Below are 17,888 nucleotides of genomic sequence, written 5' to 3' on the forward strand. Positions count from 1 at the left end.
TTTCTATTTTTGTAGTATTATTTTATTCACTTGTATGTACATCAAATTTAATACCTTTATAAATATTATCAAACCATAACTGTTTTCAATCCCTTATAAAGCAAAATCCTCATTATTTATATTAGCATGTTCTATATATTATTTTCTTTTTAAAGTTTTGCAATTATTTCAAGGAGGTTTTTATGGTAAGTTATTATTAACATCTTAGACAATATTTACAGATTATTATAAAAGTATAGTTCATCAATATATTGCAAAAAGAAGTTCAAAAACAGCATTTATCATATTATTTTAAATAAAATTATTAATAACATTTAAGATTATTTAAAGGCTTTGTAATTAAAGACTTTTTATGTAAAATGTTTTTTGCTAGATATATATTATTATTCAGAAAAAAAGAAATTTATATTATTTCGATTAAAGAAAATGATCTTAAAACTTGAAGGTAAAAATAAGTATTGGATGTATGAAATATGTATTTTATAACAAAACAGTGACATTCTTGAAATGAATGCTACTCAATATACGTATGTTTATACTTCTTATAAGTACAAATTATATCAATACAATTAAAATGTATATTTATTCAAATAATAAGTGCACAGTCACAAATATACTTAATTCATTATTTTTTACTTTAGCATCTACAAAATAATATACATTGCTATGACACAGAATTTATTACTTCCTATAAGCGATGAACATACACTATCATTTTCACTTATAAAATATGTATATCATACTATGGTGACAAAATGCTACCATTATTATACAGATCCACATTTGCTCTTCTAACGTTCCCACACATTCTTTTACAAATGTTATGTAAGTAATCCTACCTAAAATCTAATTAGGACCATAGCAACATGAAGTTGTAACGAATATGCTTATTGCCATTATTTTATCAAACTATATAATGCTTCCAATAAAAGTTTGACATTTTACTGCCAGAGTGATATATTGTAACTCTATATTTATATAATCATATTGTATCAGTGTAATTGGGCAAAATACTATTCTTGCCTTAAAATTTACAGAAAAGATTACTATATCTCACCATGTACTCGTAACGTAAGTTAATTTTTATTTTATATAAATTATATAAATGGTGATGAATTTATTCTCAGTCATTGAATTACTGATCTCATTATGATTAACTATTTTCAATGAGGAAAAAAAACAAGATCAATATATCGCAATATTCAATTACATATTCCTTATTATGTAATACGTGTGCTTTGATGTTTTATTTAATTTATTAGATAATTCTATGTTGTATACATCTGTAATGTGCATTACTTGTTTGCGCTTTTATATATGGACAAGGATAATATACCAAAAAAACTGAGCTGAGGAAAACAACATAGATATGTATATAAATCTCGTTAATTTAATGCAATGATCGTATCCAAGTCCTTGATTTAAATGTTCTGTATAAAAAATTATTTACATATCTATCTCATCATTTGTATGCCATATGCATAAATTTTGCTTGATCAGTATGTAAATATAAATTAGTTTTTTATACTTCCTGCATTTATAACAAAGTTCCAGTGGCAAAATACAATTGATTATTATTTCTATTTTCATAATAGAAAACACACAAACAAGTAATATCAATTGCACAATATTATATCAATAAAAAACTTAAAATATAGAAAAGTTTGATGATAAATCTATTTGATTAATAATTCACCATACTTCAATTATTGATTTAATGAAGTTATCATAATATAACCTAAATGTAGTCATATGCTGATAATAAATGAAAGAAGGAATACTAATCTTAAATAAGGAAAATTAAATGTAAATCTGACATATCCCTGATGTAAATTTTGTAATTTTCAAAGAACAAATACTCCGTAGTTTATTTTTAACATTAAAAATAATATCAACTATAAAAATTATAAACTGATTATTATAATCACCATATATAATTTTTACTATTTAAAACTTAGTAAAGTTATCTCGCGCGACAAAATTAGATGTATCTAAAGGGGAAATGTTTTAAAAGGAATATGATTTGTACTTTTCATTCCTCAGTATTGTTGTTAAATTTCAATAAAATGCATTTCCTATGAATTTCCCTCTTCCTTTCCAAGTTTATATACTACATATACTGGAAGTTGCAGTCATTATGCTAGTTTCAGCAAAAAATTTAAAGATATTTTACTATTATTAAATAGTAACACTTTTTCTTATTCTATATGAGTCAAAGTTAATTGAAAAATTATATTATAAGTATAAAAGTAAACTTTTGATTTCAGACAACAGAACCTATTCTTAATAGGTTAATACATTATATAAAATATTATGTAAACGCTGTACGAAGACAAATTTTGTAAATTTTGATTGTGCATATAAAATAATCAAAACAACATAACAGAAGTAAAAAAATAGGCCAATATTCCTATTCTTTCATTAAGTACAGAAATGGCACGACTATCACTTTGTTTTCAAACAACTGATACAATAGCACACAGTTTGATCATGTTGATGATGAAATATCTTGTATCAGTGATACATAGTATGTTCCGTATCATCTACCATTTCAATACTTAATTGTAGTTTAAAAGTGATAAAAGGTGAAAACGTACCATTATCTTACGGACCTGTAAATGTATTTCATATAAAATTAGCAAAAGATATAGTTGCAAATTTAACGTTATGCTCTCTGTGCTTATTAAAAATTTAAGCAAAAACGCATCTTATATGCATGTGAATTCTACTCTATAAATACAAAGAGTAGTTTCTTGATAACGTCATTTCTTTGTAAATTTGATACAAAATAAGGCTCATGGGTACTTTAACACCTTTTGCCACTACCAAACCACAAAAAATTGGACCACCTCTTTCCATACTTCCAGTGAATTAGAAGAGGAAAAGGGTGGTCTGCCTTGCTTGCTACTTGGTCGCCTCAGGTGGACAGTCAGGCTGGTTATTAGGGTGAGCTGCAGTGAAAGCTGGATGACCTTCTAAATGTCTATCTACCCTTAAAATTGTTGGAAATGGTCTCAAATCAACATGAAACCTTCTGGCATTGAAAATTTGTGGCACCAAACAACAATCTGCTAATGTAATTTCATCTCCTACGCAATATTTGCCTGCACTGGAAGACAACAATTTTTCTACAGCTGTAAAAGAAAGAATTTTAATTATTATTGATACTTCTATTTTTATAAATATAAGTTTATTGATTATAATGATACAATATTTCAATTTCCTATCTGTAATGTAAAAATTTAAATTGCCCACCTGTAAAACCTCTTGTTATCCAATGCTGTGCCCATTCCTTCTTACGTTCTTCCCCTACATATATTAGCACAACTAAATTCTGCAAAGGTTGTATACCACTAGCTATTACTTCACAAATCTCTCTAACTCTAGCTCTTTTGACTGGATCAGCTGGCATCAATGGACGATGTGGTCTAGTCTCTTCCAGATATTGTAATATATTAAGCTAGAAAAAACAAATATAATCACTTATTAATTACTTAGACAATGTATTTCATTAATATATAATTTACATTATACTCACAGACTCTATCAATGTATGATTGTCAATATGAAGTGCAGGCACTTGTTCCATTGGATTTATTTCACGGAACTCATTACAATGTTGTTCTCCTCCACCTTTTACTAGGCTGACAGGTTTTATGTCATAAGGTATCTCTTTTAAATTTAATGCTATGAAGACAAAGATATGTAAGATACAACTTAACTGATGAAACATTAAGATAACACATATTTTATAATATTCTTTTAACTATTTTATTAATATAATAAACAACGAAAGACAAAAATTTAAATGCACACAGATATACAATTCCAATATATTATTTAAAGTAAAAATGTGTACAATTATATTAAATTAAAGAATATTATTTTTCTTACCAATTCTCACCCTCCAAGAACAGGAACTCCTCCAATAGGAATAGAGTACCGGCTATAATGGGGGAAAAAAAGAAAGAAATAAAAAAAAACAGATATTCTTTTTTTTTTTTTTTTTTTTTTTTTTATTATATTTACCGACCACGAACGATACCAGTTACCAATACATTTACACAAATGTTAACTCGAGGCCGATTGAGAGAGAGAGAGAGAGAGAGAGAGAGAGAGAGAGAGAGAGAGAGAGAGAGAGAGAGAGAGAGAGAGAGAAAGGAAGAGAGAGAGAGAGAGAGAGAAGCAAATTTATTCTGGAAAAAATGACTTAAGAAGATCATCGAACAAGGTCATCATATTTTAAAATATCAAAATAATTATCAAGAAAACAGACAACGAGTATAAACGAGTAAAATATCAAATTCTAATCAAGGAACGACATAACACAGGCCTTGAGCTACATAAAGAGGAAGGGAGTTGTGATCAAAGCGATCAACGAGATATCTAAATTTTGAATAATTCGCTTACCTTACCCATGACGGACATCTCGTCGTACTGAGATGATAGGTATCGCCTTTTTTTCAAACGCTTTCTAGCCAGACGAGAAAAGACGCACCTTAGCTCTCGAATCTATCAGAAACAACTCGGAATCCGGTCAACGCGCGAAATCACTCCTCCTTCCCCCCTTTTATTCGATTGCCAAGCAACCCGTTCCACCGCCTTTGGGTGGTAGTGTGGGGCAGTACGAGGTACCAAGCGCGAGCCAATCAACGATCACCTTTCCGATATGATATGGTACCATACGTCGGAAAACTGTTCGTAGCGCTTCGAAGGCCCTGACGCATTCCGAAAACTAGATTTACATACATATATGATTTTTTCGACCGATTCATTCGCATGTATAGATATTGTGAACCTTTAATAAATTTAATTTGATCTAAATTTAAGGAAAATCTACATTTTAAATAAACGCATATGTAATAATAAATAAAAAAGTTTTTTCCTTCGATCTTAAGAAAAACAATATTTCCAACAACGATCCAATCATATGCACCCATTTATCGATGAAAATATTTAAATGGAATAGTTCGAACTTATATCTTTTATTTATATTTAAAAATTATGTTATTGCGATAGAATTTTCGATTAAATGTTAAATTTGTTCTTGTTTAATATTTATACATAAAATAACAGATTACTATCGGGAATATAATTTCACAAATTTATTTATTATTTAACCTATATCTTCTAGTTTTAAAGTCTGTGCGGATATTATTATCTTACATATAGTTATTCTAAATATTCGAAGTTATACTAAATTGATTTTTCGTTTAAAAATAAAGAAAATTTAATCATTTAAAAAATTTTTTTCCTAGCTTTAAATTCATCTGGCGGCAATTTTAAATTATTCTAAAGAAGTAACTTTAAATAATAAATTATTGATGTTCTATGATTTTGTCTACTTACTTGATTTTTTATGCTGATATGGAACCAGTTTTTCAAAAATCTTATCGTTTAAAGATATTACGTTACGATGCTTTAGTATTTAATCTATATTAACAATTCTATTATGAAAATACTTTTATTATTACATACTTTTATCAATAAAAGTACGGACATTCTATATTTTATATTTATAAATCTAATTTCATATTTCGTAACTCAAGAATATTATACAGGTATAACCCAATAATTACAATATTGATATAAAAGCGTAATATTTATTGAAACGTTAAAAATTTACGTAGAAAATCATTTAATAAAAAATATATTTTCACATATATTGTAATTACTTTCCATTAGAATTATGAGTTTTTACATAGGGTTATATTAGTTATATTAGTTAAAAAATCTTAGACAATGATTAATTTTATAATTTTTATAATTACTGACATACTGATATCAAAATTAATACAATATAAAAAAATTGTATACAATATACAGCAAACATGATTATAATATATATATATATATATATATATATATATATATATATATATATATATATAATTGTTAAAATATAATTTTACAAATTTCACACGTACGCACCGCACCGCACCGCACCCACCCACTCATCCACCCACACACACACACGCACACATACCATATATTATACATAACATACATAACATACATACATACATACATACATACATACATACATATACTCACACTACTGAAAATATAAATTATTGAATATTAAAATTAACTTCATTAAAATTACTATTTATTAATTAAAATATTTCTATCTTGATTCTTCGTAAGTTTTCCCATTCTTCATGTTAATAAATTATTAATTTTACAATGTATTTTGTTATCGTTCTTGATGATGCTTCTGTAAACAAAAGTAAAAATGTACAAACTCTACTTAACAAAAATACTTCTACAATTATATTATTTTTGAATAAATAATATAGATGTGTACATAATTTTTAACAATTAAATTTTAAACATTTGAAAAATTCTAGAATGTATCAAAAAACAAAAATATTGGTAATAGTTCAGAAGCTCTTTTTAGAAATTTTGTTTATCTCTAAATGAAGTTTTTGATATCAAAGTTTCATAATATTAATCAATTCTACAATTATTTATTATTTTTTAACAATAGTTTTATATGATATTCTGACATATTATAAGATGTGTCTTCTTAAGTAGCTCTTTGATGCTCATTCCTTAGATGACTGATGGTCTTTTTAATTGATATTTAGTATTTCGGATGATAGCTCTCAAATATTTAAATTTTTTGATAATGGTAACTATGGTAGTGACTTATGATATTTCAATGTTTGCTTTTTTATATGATTTTATTGAATCTTTTTATGCTTAAGTTCAAATAATGATAATGATAATGATAATGTTCTTTCGGTAGATACTACCTGAACAAGCGAGTGTTTCCTCAAAGTTCAATCTTCCAGATGATGATGATATACGTCATGATATCGAGTTGCCTGAATAACGATGATTCTATGATTCCTAACGTTAAAAATTATCTTTCCGAGTGATGATCTTCAAGTGATGATCTTCGAGTGATGATCTTCGAGTGATGATCTTTGGGTGATGATCTATCTTTGGGTGATGATCTTTGGGTGATGATCTTTGGGTGATGATCTTTGGGTGATGATCTTTGGGTGATGTGATCTTTGGGTGATGATCTTTGGGTGATGATCTTTGGGTGATGATCTTTGAGTGATGATCTTTGAGTGATGATCTTTGAGTAATGATCTTTGAGTAATGATCTTCGAGTGATGACAGTCCTTCAATATCCGTGCTCCAAGTAATGATGATCCCTCGATACTCGCTCTTAGGATAATGATGATGATGATAATGATGATGATGATTATAATGATGATGATGATGATTATAATGATGATGATGATGATTATAATGATGATAATGATAATGATAATGGCGATGATGGTGATCCCTCAATGTTTGTTCCCTCGATGTCCAGCTCTGTGGATAGTGATGTGGTTCCTTCTTGATATGGATAACGCACCCTTGATGTCCGCTCCTCTCCAGTAAATGGCAATCCCTCGATGTCTGCTCTTCTGCGGGTTAATGATGACAGTCCCTCGATGTTCACTCCTCTCCAGTAAAGGACGATCCCTCGATGTCCGCTCTTCTTCGAATTTAATGATGATGACAGTCCCTCGATGTCCACCACTCTCCAGTAAATGATCATGGTCCCTCAATGTCCGCTCCACTCTGATTAATGGAGGATGGTTTCTCGATGTCCACTATCCGGATGATAATGATCCTTTAATGTCCGCTGTCCGGGTAATGATAGTCCTTCAATCTCCGCTGTCCGGGTAATGATAGTCCTTCAATCTCCGCTGTCTGGGTAATGATAATAGTCCTTCAATCTCCGCAGTCCGGGTAATGATAATAGTCCTTCAATGTTCGTTGTTCGGGTAATGATAATCCTTCAATGTTCGTTGTTCGGGTAATGATAATTCTTCAATGTCAGTTGTTCGGGTAATGATAATTCTTCAATGTCAGTTGTTCGGGTAATGATAATTCTTCAATGTCAGTTGTTCGGGTAATGATAATCCTTCAATGTCAGTTGTTCGGGTAATGATAATCCTTCAATGTCAGTTGTTCGGGTAATGATAATCCTTCGATGTCCGCTGTCCAGATAATGACAATCCTTCGATGTCCGCTTGTCCAGGTGATGATCCTTAGATGTCCGCTTGTCCAGGTAATGATCCTTAGATGTCCGCTTGTCCAGGTGATGATCCTTAGATGTCCGCTTGTCCAGGTGATGATCCTAAGATGTCCGCTTGTCCAGGTGATGATCCTTCGATGTCCGCTTGTCCAGGCGATGATCCTTCGATGTCCGCTTGTCCAGGTGATGATCCTTCGATGTCCGCTTGTCCAGGTGATGATGCTAAGATGTCCGCTTGTCCAGGTGATGATCCTTCGATGTCCGCTTGTCCAGGCGATGATCCTTCGATGTCCGCTTGTCCAGGTGATGATCCTTCGATGTCCGCTTGTCCAGGTGATGATCCTAAGATGTCCGATTGTCCAGGTGATGATCCTTAGATGTCCGCTTGTCCAGGTGATGATCCTTAGATGTCCGCTTGTCCAGGTGATGATCCTTAGATGTCCGCTTGTCCAGGTGATGATCCTTAGATGTCCGCTTGTCCAGGTGATGATCCTTAGATGTCCGCTTGTCCAGGTGATGATCCTTAGATGTCCGCTTGTCCAGGTGATGATCCTTAGATGTCCGCTTGTCCAGGTGATGATCCTTAGATGTCCGCTTGTCCAGGTGATGACCCTTAGATGTCCGCTTGTCCAGGTGATGATCCTTAGATGTCCGCTTGTCCAGGTGATGATCCTTAGATGTCCGCTTGTCCAGGTGATGATCCTTAGATGTCCGCTTGTCCAGGTGATGATCCTTAGATGTCCGCTTGTCCAGGTGATGATCCTTAGATGTCCGCTTGTCCAGGTGATGATCCTTAGATGTCCGCTTGTCCAGGTGATGATTCTTAGATGTCCGCTTGTCCAGGTGATGATCCTTCGATGTCCGCTTGTCCAGGTGATGATCCTTCGATGTCCGCTTGTCCAGGTGATGATCCTTAGATGTCCGCTTGTCCAGGTGATGATCCTTAGATGTCCGCTTGTCCAGGTGATGATCCTTAGATGTCCGCTTGTCCAGGTGATGATCCTTAGATGTCCGCTTGTCCAGGTGATGATCCTTAGATGTCCGCTTGTCCAGGTGATGATCCTTCGATGTCCGCTTGTCCAGGTGATGATCCTTCGATGTCCGCTTGTCCAGATGATGATCCTTAGATGTCCGCTTGTCCAGGTGATGATCCTTAGATGTCCGCTTGTCCAGGTGATGATCCTTAGATGTCCGCTTGTCCAGGTGATGATCCTTAGATGTCCGCTTGTCCAGGTGATGATCCTTCTATGTTCGCTCGAAAAATGACTATTATATCCTAAACGTTCAGTGTCCTGAATGATAACAAGAATATTTTAAAATTCCGATGAATCACAGTACTTGGTTTTTTTCAACAAATTTTATTTGTATTTTATAAAACCTTGAAATATTTTGTTTTTCTGTATTTTCACTTTCTCAACATATGTATATTCTTCAGCTTTATAATGGAATAGTAAATATTTACATAGAAAGGTACATAGTACATACATGCTACAAATTTGCAAGTATTTTTAATTATCTTATAACATTGTAATTATTCTATTATTATAATACTTTTTGCTTTTTAGTAATCACTACAATCATTAATTTTATAAATATGTAACGTATATTGATTAGATACTTGAATATATGTTGAGAAAGTAATGTTTAAATGCCTTCGTTTCTGTGATACATGGAATGGTTTCTTTCATAATCAGTGAAATTTTTATACTTCTTTTTATATATTCCTTGTTTTGCAAATATCATTACTAATTTTTCATCAATACAATTATTTCTCAGAATATTTCAGTCGATTTAAAAATGTATAAAATTCAAACTTGCTCAAATGAAATAATTTTGCTTGATATTAATATAATATATTTGTTTTAAAAACATGATGAAGATTGAGATATTAATATTTTATAATAAAGATCGAGATATTAATATTTTACAATAAAATCTTTAGTTCAGATGATTGATTTCCTACTCAAAATATGAATTAATTTTGTAATATATTGTAATATTTGCAGTTTTTTTTATGTAAACCAATCAATCATTCAAATTATTTGCGATTTTGAATAAAATTGACACTAACATATTTAAGAATAATCTTCAAAACATAATTTTTTTCTTTCTAATGCCACCTAAAATATTGTAATATTAGGTTGTGGAGAAAGAAATCCATTATTTTATTTTTTTTTTATTTGACCCAAATCGGACAATCCGAAACATGTTAAATAAAGTGTTGAAGTTCACACAAAAATATTGGATTTCTTTTTCCCCAAACTAATATTTGGCTACGAGTATAAGATTTAACATAATTATTATGTATAATCATAGTTTAAGTAATTGCGTAGTCATTTACTGGTTTTACTTTAAAAGTAATACATCAAAATTATAGATATATATTATAATAAAATCTACATATTTTTTCTTTTAATTTCTTCTAATCTGGTTTTTTTTCATACTTTTTAGGGAATCTCATTTTTATTTTTTTAAACTATTAATTTTATTTTTTTTATTTTCTAATCTTTTTTATTTATTTTCTAATCTTTTTTATTTATTTTCTAATCTTTTTTTATTTATTTTCTAATCTTTTTTATTTATTTTCTAATCTTTTTTATTTATTTTCTAATCTTTTTTATTTATTTTCTAATCTTTTTTATTTATTTTCTAATCTTTTTTATTTATTTTCTAATCTTTTTTATTTATTTTCTAATCTTTTTATTTTCTAATCTTTTTATTTTCTAATCTTTTTTATTTTCCAATTTTTTTATTTTCCAATTTTTTTATTTTCCAATTTTTTTATTTTCCAATTTTTTTACTTTTGATCTTATATTTTTTATTTCTCTTTTGAATATTTTTTTTAATTTTTTAAGCTTCAAATATGTAATAATATCTCGATAGTATCCATTAGGCCGTAAGAAAAACAATCAATAATAATTACGAGTTCAAACTAAAATGTATATACATGCGCTTTTTGTCTAAGTGGCAATATTATTACAGGGCTGACAAAGCAGAGCGCATTAATGCACTTGTGACATCGAAAAGGTTACAGATGTGAAAAATATTAAAAAATAACAACGAACAAAAGCTAAAAAGAAAATAAATGTCGAAAAAAAATCCTATCTTCTATAAGCAGGAAGTCTCCAACAAACTATAAAAAAATATCTGTAAGAAAAAGTTTGTTATTAGATAAACCCAATAGATTAGATGTTATACAATTATTCACATAGTTTGATACAAACCTTTTAAAATGAAAAAATAGGCTGTTTTGCTGGAACTCTGGATCATCCCAAGGTCTATTTAAGGATGTTAATCAATTGAAATCATCGCCTCTAATCGCGTACAAGAAAAATCGTAAGATCAAAGAAGACACAGGAAATTACAAACGCCATATGTAGATCCCATTAACCCATTCTTCGATAATAGATGTTTTCATCAACTGCGACAACGAAAACGAATCCACTTCTAGAAGATCCTTTAGAGACATCTTCCAAAAATATTCCTACAAGTTTCTCTTTCCGTGTATCATTTCAATGACCAATTGCTAAAAGTTTGACTATGAAGGTATAACCCAAGAGATGATGATGCCAAATGAAAATCTCTTCTAAAATTAGTAGATTGCCAATGCCATAGTAATTCGACGACCAATCCCATCCTCTAGTCGATCGGGCATTGGGACACCATCGATGTTTTCAAGGATCCTTTTACTAGATTTATTTCAAGTTTTAACGATTACTGATGTCCTGAGAAAATTGTGATCGACTATCTTCCAATAATCTTCATTCACAGCCTTATTTACAATTTTTTACAAACTTATGTGGCCTCTAAAAATAGCTGATTAACAAATGTGGAGAATACGAAGTATAACTCACGTATAGCGAAGCTCCCAATCAGGTGAATCCAAATTATGACCAGGAATATCGAGAATTTCTTGTGTTTCTAACTAATCTTCATAAATAACAATCAATATATAATTTAAATAATCTTCATAATCTTCGTAATAATCTTCATTATCTTCATAAATCAACATAATCTCTTCATAATCTTCATAAATTAAAATAATCTTCGGAAATACGATATGTCAGCTGTTTTTATAAAATAAATACATCTTCTTTCATATTTAATATTTTCATTAATATAAACTTCACAATTATTGCTACTTTCGATAGTGTACCCATGTTGTTTTTCTTCCTGTATTGAATTGTTCGACTTCTCATACCTTCCTATATTGATGAAGTGCTAGATTTTTAATCAAGTGAATGTTATATCTAAATTGGTTGCAAGTTAATATTTGTTGCTTTTACACAAATTATGAAATATATTCTAGAAGAAAATTACCAATTCTACCTTTTACAATATGTTAAATAAAATGATTTTTGTTGAAAAAATACCTCAATTAATACTGCTTTTAAAAAATCAGGAGGAGAAGAGAAGCGTTATCTTAGCATCATAGAAACAATGAAATATTAGAAATTAGACATTTCCTTTACTATTTAGTATAGTGCATTTGCCATCTCATGCATATTCTTGATCCTAGAAGGACAACTCACAATGCTAAACAATTTTTCTATATCACACATAAGTGATGCTATCTGAAATGCCATTGAATCTTCAATTTATTAGTACCCTCCCTCCCATCCCTCCCCTTCCAAAAATTCCTAAACAATTTATTAAACTTTTCAATACACTGATATAGCAGTACAATAATTTTTGAAGCAAAATAATCAATTATTATACAATGTGTAGTTTAAAATCAATGAATAGTTTCAAAGCGCAATACACAGCACTTAAATAGCATATTAATCAATACAGCCATTAAAATTTAGTCTTATCGTCCTTTTTAATTGAAAAAATATAACTCACGAAATTCACTCACCAAAGTTTGCTAGCATCAAAAGCCATTTCTACAATATTTCTACCTCTTCCAGCCATAGAATTTAATACCAAGCATCATTCATTAAATTGTGTTGGTAGATTTAAATTGTCATACTATATTTAAAACTCAACGTATATAGCTACCAAACTTAATATTCCACCCAATTTTAGCAATATTGATGCGCATTATCTTGAGCTTGATGTATACTTGGTTATCACATTACACAAAACTTGGTTTTATCACACATATTTGATATCAAAGAACTTTCTCACATAATAGCATAATAAAATATTAACGAACGAATGCACTAATTTCACACAACCTACACAATATTCCTCTTCCTATGTTTAAGTATTATGAGCCTCCTGTTTTAAATTATATCTTTATGAATTGCCTGGCTACATAGCATAAGCAAATTAAAATTTCTATTTCATGATAGCAAATCTGTAATATCATATTTTGTACTCATATTCTATACGTTAAACGAAAGCAATCAATAAATTATTGCAGCAAAAATAAAATTCACATCACTTTTATATACTTCTTCCACATTGCTTTTATCTAAAGAAATAATGTTATTTTTAATCTCAAACACTTTCCTGTAAGAAAAATATTAATATATCCCGCAATAGCTACTGTTTACCTGAGAAACATTTCTATCGGAAAACGACCTCTTATACTTCGTTATAATGAAATTCTTTTTTTAGAGTAATTTTACTCCAATATTAATGAGTCTTGTAAATTATATTACTATAGCTTGTTAAATAATAAAATTGTTGCAATTGTACAGTAAAGCTATCTACTACTTTGCTATGAAATTGCTTTATCCTTCTTTAGATGGTCATGTAAAATTCAAATAATGAATGTTTTTTTCTACATGATACATACGGATGGATGTTCTGTGCAGTATTATCTTCTGACGGAACAGTAGTTGTTGGACATATATGCGTTCAATGGATATGTTAACATCTGCATCCCATGAAGAAATTTTCCACCCATTAGCAGTTTCAAAAGATGCATTTCTCAAATAGCTATATTCTAATCTTCCACTGGCTAGGTACAATGCGTTCTGAAGTAGACTACCATGCTGCACATGCTTTGGCTGATATCACAAGAATACCTGATGGGAAATGTGCATAGTTCTGCTAGCATCTCTGTGGAAAGAAAATGCAAAATCTTTTTGCCCTCCCTTTCCTCCCCTAATACTCACATAAACCATCCACAAATCTAAACTATATAAAAAAAAAGCTAATCCAAGAATTGCATAAAATTTGTTTAGGTATATAAGTTTAAATACCTCATTACATACACACTATTAAAAATTATGGTACTTGAATGTCTAATTATTAAAACATGAATTCTTACAATATCCATCTCCTTAATATTTCGTTTAAATTTATATTCAAATGATGAATAAATATTGTAGATTGTTATCATATGATATCAGCGTGCAGTGCAGGAACCTGTTATTTAAACTTTGGTGAGCAACAAGAAATACTCTTATCAAAGAATTGCTATGTAATAAATATAGGTTTTTCTACTTTTCTTTTAATATGAATTCATTAAGTAATATTCGATATTCTCTTGCTCAATAAGATATCTTGTTATTATATTGTAGAGATTTATCCGAATGAGTCTTCTCCATTTAGTCATTGCATGAAACACACAGCAACATTCCTGTAGCTCAGAACAACATTTTGTTTTGCCCACCCTTACCATATGAACTCTTTTCAAACAGTCAAATACGTAAGTTTAAATTATAATAATAAATTGTTCAACATTGCACATTCGACTATGTACAAACATATGCATTATGTAAAGTTTGCTTACAAATACATGATCAGCAACTGTAATATGCCAGGATCCAGTCGAAATCCAAAGCCATGTGCTTGTGATTTTTGGGGCTGATTAGTAGTAACTGGAATAAGAATGTAAATAATCTGGGATCTCCAACATACCTTTTCCCATTTAAGCCAGACATTGAGATTATACGAGCGTTATATACAATTCCAGCAATCTTCCAGAGCATTAAAATTTTTGTATGAAAACTGTGAAAAACAAAACAGCCCCAAGAGAAGCCTCACAACAGAATATACATTTTAAAATATATATTCATATTAATAAGCAAATTTCTTTCAAGCCAACCAGCCTTTTTCCAATATTCTTCATATTGTTTTGTGTTCAAAAATCCAATGTATTTGCACTTGTTAACTGTGACAATTTTCAATATTAGAATAATTTTCCTCAGGGCTTAAAACAAAATTGCATTGACCAAACAAAGTATAAAAGATTTTCTATCATGTTCCAGCAACTTTTTCCATCCAAAGCAGTTCTCATCATTGCTAAATCCTATCTCCATCATTAGAGCGAAGAATACAAAATCCACATAGCGAAATAGAACTTTGCAGTGAAAAAATCTCAACATACACCTGCCCCCTGTCCTATTTATACATGTCAGTTCGTAATATCATCTAATTGTGAGGGATACCTCCTTCCTTCAATCAACTCTTGTTCTGTATATCTCAGTGAGATTGATTCTATTGATCATGCTTCCATTTAATCTAGAAAACACATAACGCACAAATTCCATCCCTAGTTTCATAAAAATATTGATATACAGGGTACCTTTATGCCACCTAGGGATAAGTTTCTTTCAGGATCACATCGTATCTGTGAAAATAATTATTGCGCACACAGACCAAAAGAACATAGAAAAATATAAAAACTTATGCACCATTTGCTTTGTTAGTAGTACCCATAGCTATTCTTTGTTCATGAATCTGCATGAACCTGCATGACTGCTTTAACTACTCATATTTACCAACGATCATTTCTCTCATATTTCTTTGCTTTAATTACTGACATGCATTACGAATCATCATACCTCAAAACTTATGCTAACAGAATATATTGATGAGGTTGATTGGATACTGGCATAGTCAATTTTGCATCATGTCAACGATCAGAGTAAACTGGTATTAGCAGCGCAAACACTGGAGGGGACTTTGAGAATCTTCCACGTTCAGTAGAAATGTTCCGAATCTGAAGAAACACGTTACAAGGGTGGTTGGCAATACGAAAGAGCTCACCAGACAGTAGTACGAGTTCTCTGCCTCGCAGTGAGCCTTGTGCATCGCGCGCTGAAGGTTTTGAGAAGACTCGCGACTTGGTTGTGTGCCGAAGGTGCGAAGATATGATGCGTACGTGCGTTATGCCACCACACATTTTGACCAAAGTGCGCCTTACACGGCCTTCTAAAAACAAAGACTAACCCCTTTCCCTCTCGATACAAATCTTATCGTCTCACCGCACCTCATTCATGGACAGGCCAACAACGTCACAGCCGATAACCAATTGCTTCGACATTCGTCTATCGTTCTCTCGCTCAAAGATTTCTAGGATGAATGGCAGACTGAAAAGGATTTATGGTATTAATATGATGTACGATACTGGCAGATTATGAAAAAATCATTTTTATTTCAAACATATTTATTTTCATGATACTCCCGTAACTCATCTTTGTCATCTATAAGATAATGTATAATATACAAAATTCAATGTGAATTAACATTTTCATCGATATATCATATATCAAAAATCCACGCCATTAATTTATAATTTGAGATCCTTTTATCTTATAAAACATCCTTATAATAAAATATTAAATGCCATAATCTAATATCACATTTCAGAATGTTACAAAAATTATATAGTCATCAATTATTGCTCAAAAGTCATTCCAGTGATGTTATAAATCTATCCTGAAATTATTAGAGCACATTCTCTGTAATCTAATTAACTATGGACTTTCATAAAATATTTTTTCTCTTTGGAAAATTCCAATTTCCAAAGATAATAAAATATTTTGACTCGATACAGTTTACAAACCAAACTGGTGACAGGTACTAGGACCAGACAGCATGGTATCTTGACTTCTTAGATGTATGCCCAGTGTCCATGGACAGCTTCTCCATGACCATCACCCGTTCCATAGCCACCTCAAACGGTGAGACTGCAAGTAAAAAATTTCCAGATATACACCAGGGTAATGATGTAACTTCTAGATGCCATAGTACACGAGTAGATACTGCAAAGTCTTCCAGTTCCATCCAAATGATGAAATTTGGTACAATTTTAATCGTCCCATTCATCGTTGTAATGGAGCTTTAATTTCAGAGAGTTTCAACATAAAATCATTTAAGCTGCTCAATTCCTGACACACTGGTTCATCCCATAAATTACTTTTTTGATATATCTCGGAGTATTCCAGGCTTTCGCAATTATGATTATCAGATCGTGAATTTGGCAAGAATTTGGACTTAAGTTTCCGCCATTGTGAAATCCTTAAAAGCTGTTTTCTTCGTAGTTCATATTCAGCTTTATAAAGAGTGTATGATAAAACAGCTTCTATGCGTAAATTACGTTTTCGATTTCGGCGGCACATTAATTTCTTCCAACGTACTTCCTTTATCCAATTGGATAATTGCTCAGTCTTACTTGGTTGATCTACGTCGATTTCCCAAGGTCTTAACATTTTGTTCCGAACCAATGATGCAGATTATTGCGACAAGATAAAATCCAGATGTTGGGACTCTCTGTTTACTCTGCTTATGAAGTTGTGACGAGGTCCATGAAACAGGAAACAATTCTCTGTCGAACTTCTTCAGCTTCTTCTTTCGAATTTTTTCTTGAACATCGTATCGAAGCTCGTATCTTGAGGCACTAACTTACAAATACCAATGTTGCCTACGTCGCGAAAATAAAATTCTTTTCGCGTACCACCTAACAAACTTAATAATTAATGAAAACACCAACCTGTATCTGGCTCGTGTTTCTTGACGATCCTAGCAGAAATGCGGATTGCAAAAACAAATAATAGAAGTAACACTGATTTGCAACAAAACTAGAGAAAAACTATGTAAGAGCCAAACACGATCTTCTCCGCTTGAAGTTGACTAAGGAACTGGTCCGCCCGGACGATTG

The 17,888-nt window shown here is 31.0% G+C and overlaps 2 protein-coding genes and 1 long non-coding RNA gene across 4 annotated transcripts; all 3 read right to left on the bottom strand.

The window, feature by feature from the left end:
• Positions 1 to 564: 564 nt before the first annotated feature.
• LOC124950806 (probable maleylacetoacetate isomerase 2) lies at positions 565 to 5,799 on the bottom strand. Its single transcript, XM_047498138.1, has 5 exons — positions 4,411 to 5,799; positions 3,895 to 3,946; positions 3,539 to 3,687; positions 3,256 to 3,460; positions 565 to 3,134 (listed from the first exon to the last, which is right to left on the bottom strand). Exons 1-5 carry the CDS (start codon positions 4,426 to 4,428, stop codon positions 2,905 to 2,907), a joined length of 654 nt encoding a protein of 217 aa, XP_047354094.1. The 5' UTR covers positions 4,429 to 5,799; the 3' UTR covers positions 565 to 2,904.
• Positions 5,800 to 10,807: 5,008 nt separating this feature from the next.
• Positions 10,808 to 17,886, bottom strand: LOC124950400. 2 transcript variants are annotated; one of them, XR_007101357.1, is made up of 4 exons: positions 17,721 to 17,886; positions 13,794 to 16,917; positions 11,272 to 13,504; positions 10,808 to 11,194 (listed from the first exon to the last, which is right to left on the bottom strand). It is a non-coding gene; the product is annotated as an uncharacterized LOC124950400 (long non-coding RNA). The 2 variants fall into 2 exon arrangements; XR_007101356.1 differs by having other exon boundaries at positions 11,272 to 16,917.
• On the bottom strand, positions 16,830 to 17,714 carry LOC124950399. Its single transcript, XM_047497015.1, has one exon. The coding sequence runs from the start codon at positions 17,437 to 17,439 to the stop codon at positions 17,053 to 17,055; it is 387 nt and encodes a 128-aa protein (XP_047352971.1). The 5' UTR covers positions 17,440 to 17,714; the 3' UTR covers positions 16,830 to 17,052.
• Positions 17,887 to 17,888: the final 2 nt, after the last annotated feature.

Source organism: Vespa velutina, chromosome 7, assembly GCF_912470025.1.
Source record: "Vespa velutina chromosome 7, iVesVel2.1, whole genome shotgun sequence".
Taxonomy (NCBI): Eukaryota; Metazoa; Arthropoda; class Insecta; order Hymenoptera; family Vespidae; genus Vespa; species Vespa velutina.

Bases quoted from the DNA above. Each gene is read 5' to 3' on its own strand.
- LOC124950399 (XM_047497015.1), bottom strand. From the start codon at position 17,439: ATGTTAAGACCTTGGGAAATCGACGTAGATCAACCAAGTAAGACTGAG.
- LOC124950806 (XM_047498138.1), bottom strand. The intron at 3,688-3,894 runs GTAAGAAAAATA...TTGTCTTCATAG, and splicing joins TTCTTGGAGGGTGAGAATTG to CATTAAATTTAAAAGAGATA. The intron at 3,135-3,255 runs GTGGGCAATTTA...TTTCTTTTACAG, and splicing joins GATAACAAGAGGTTTTACAG to CTGTAGAAAAATTGTTGTCT.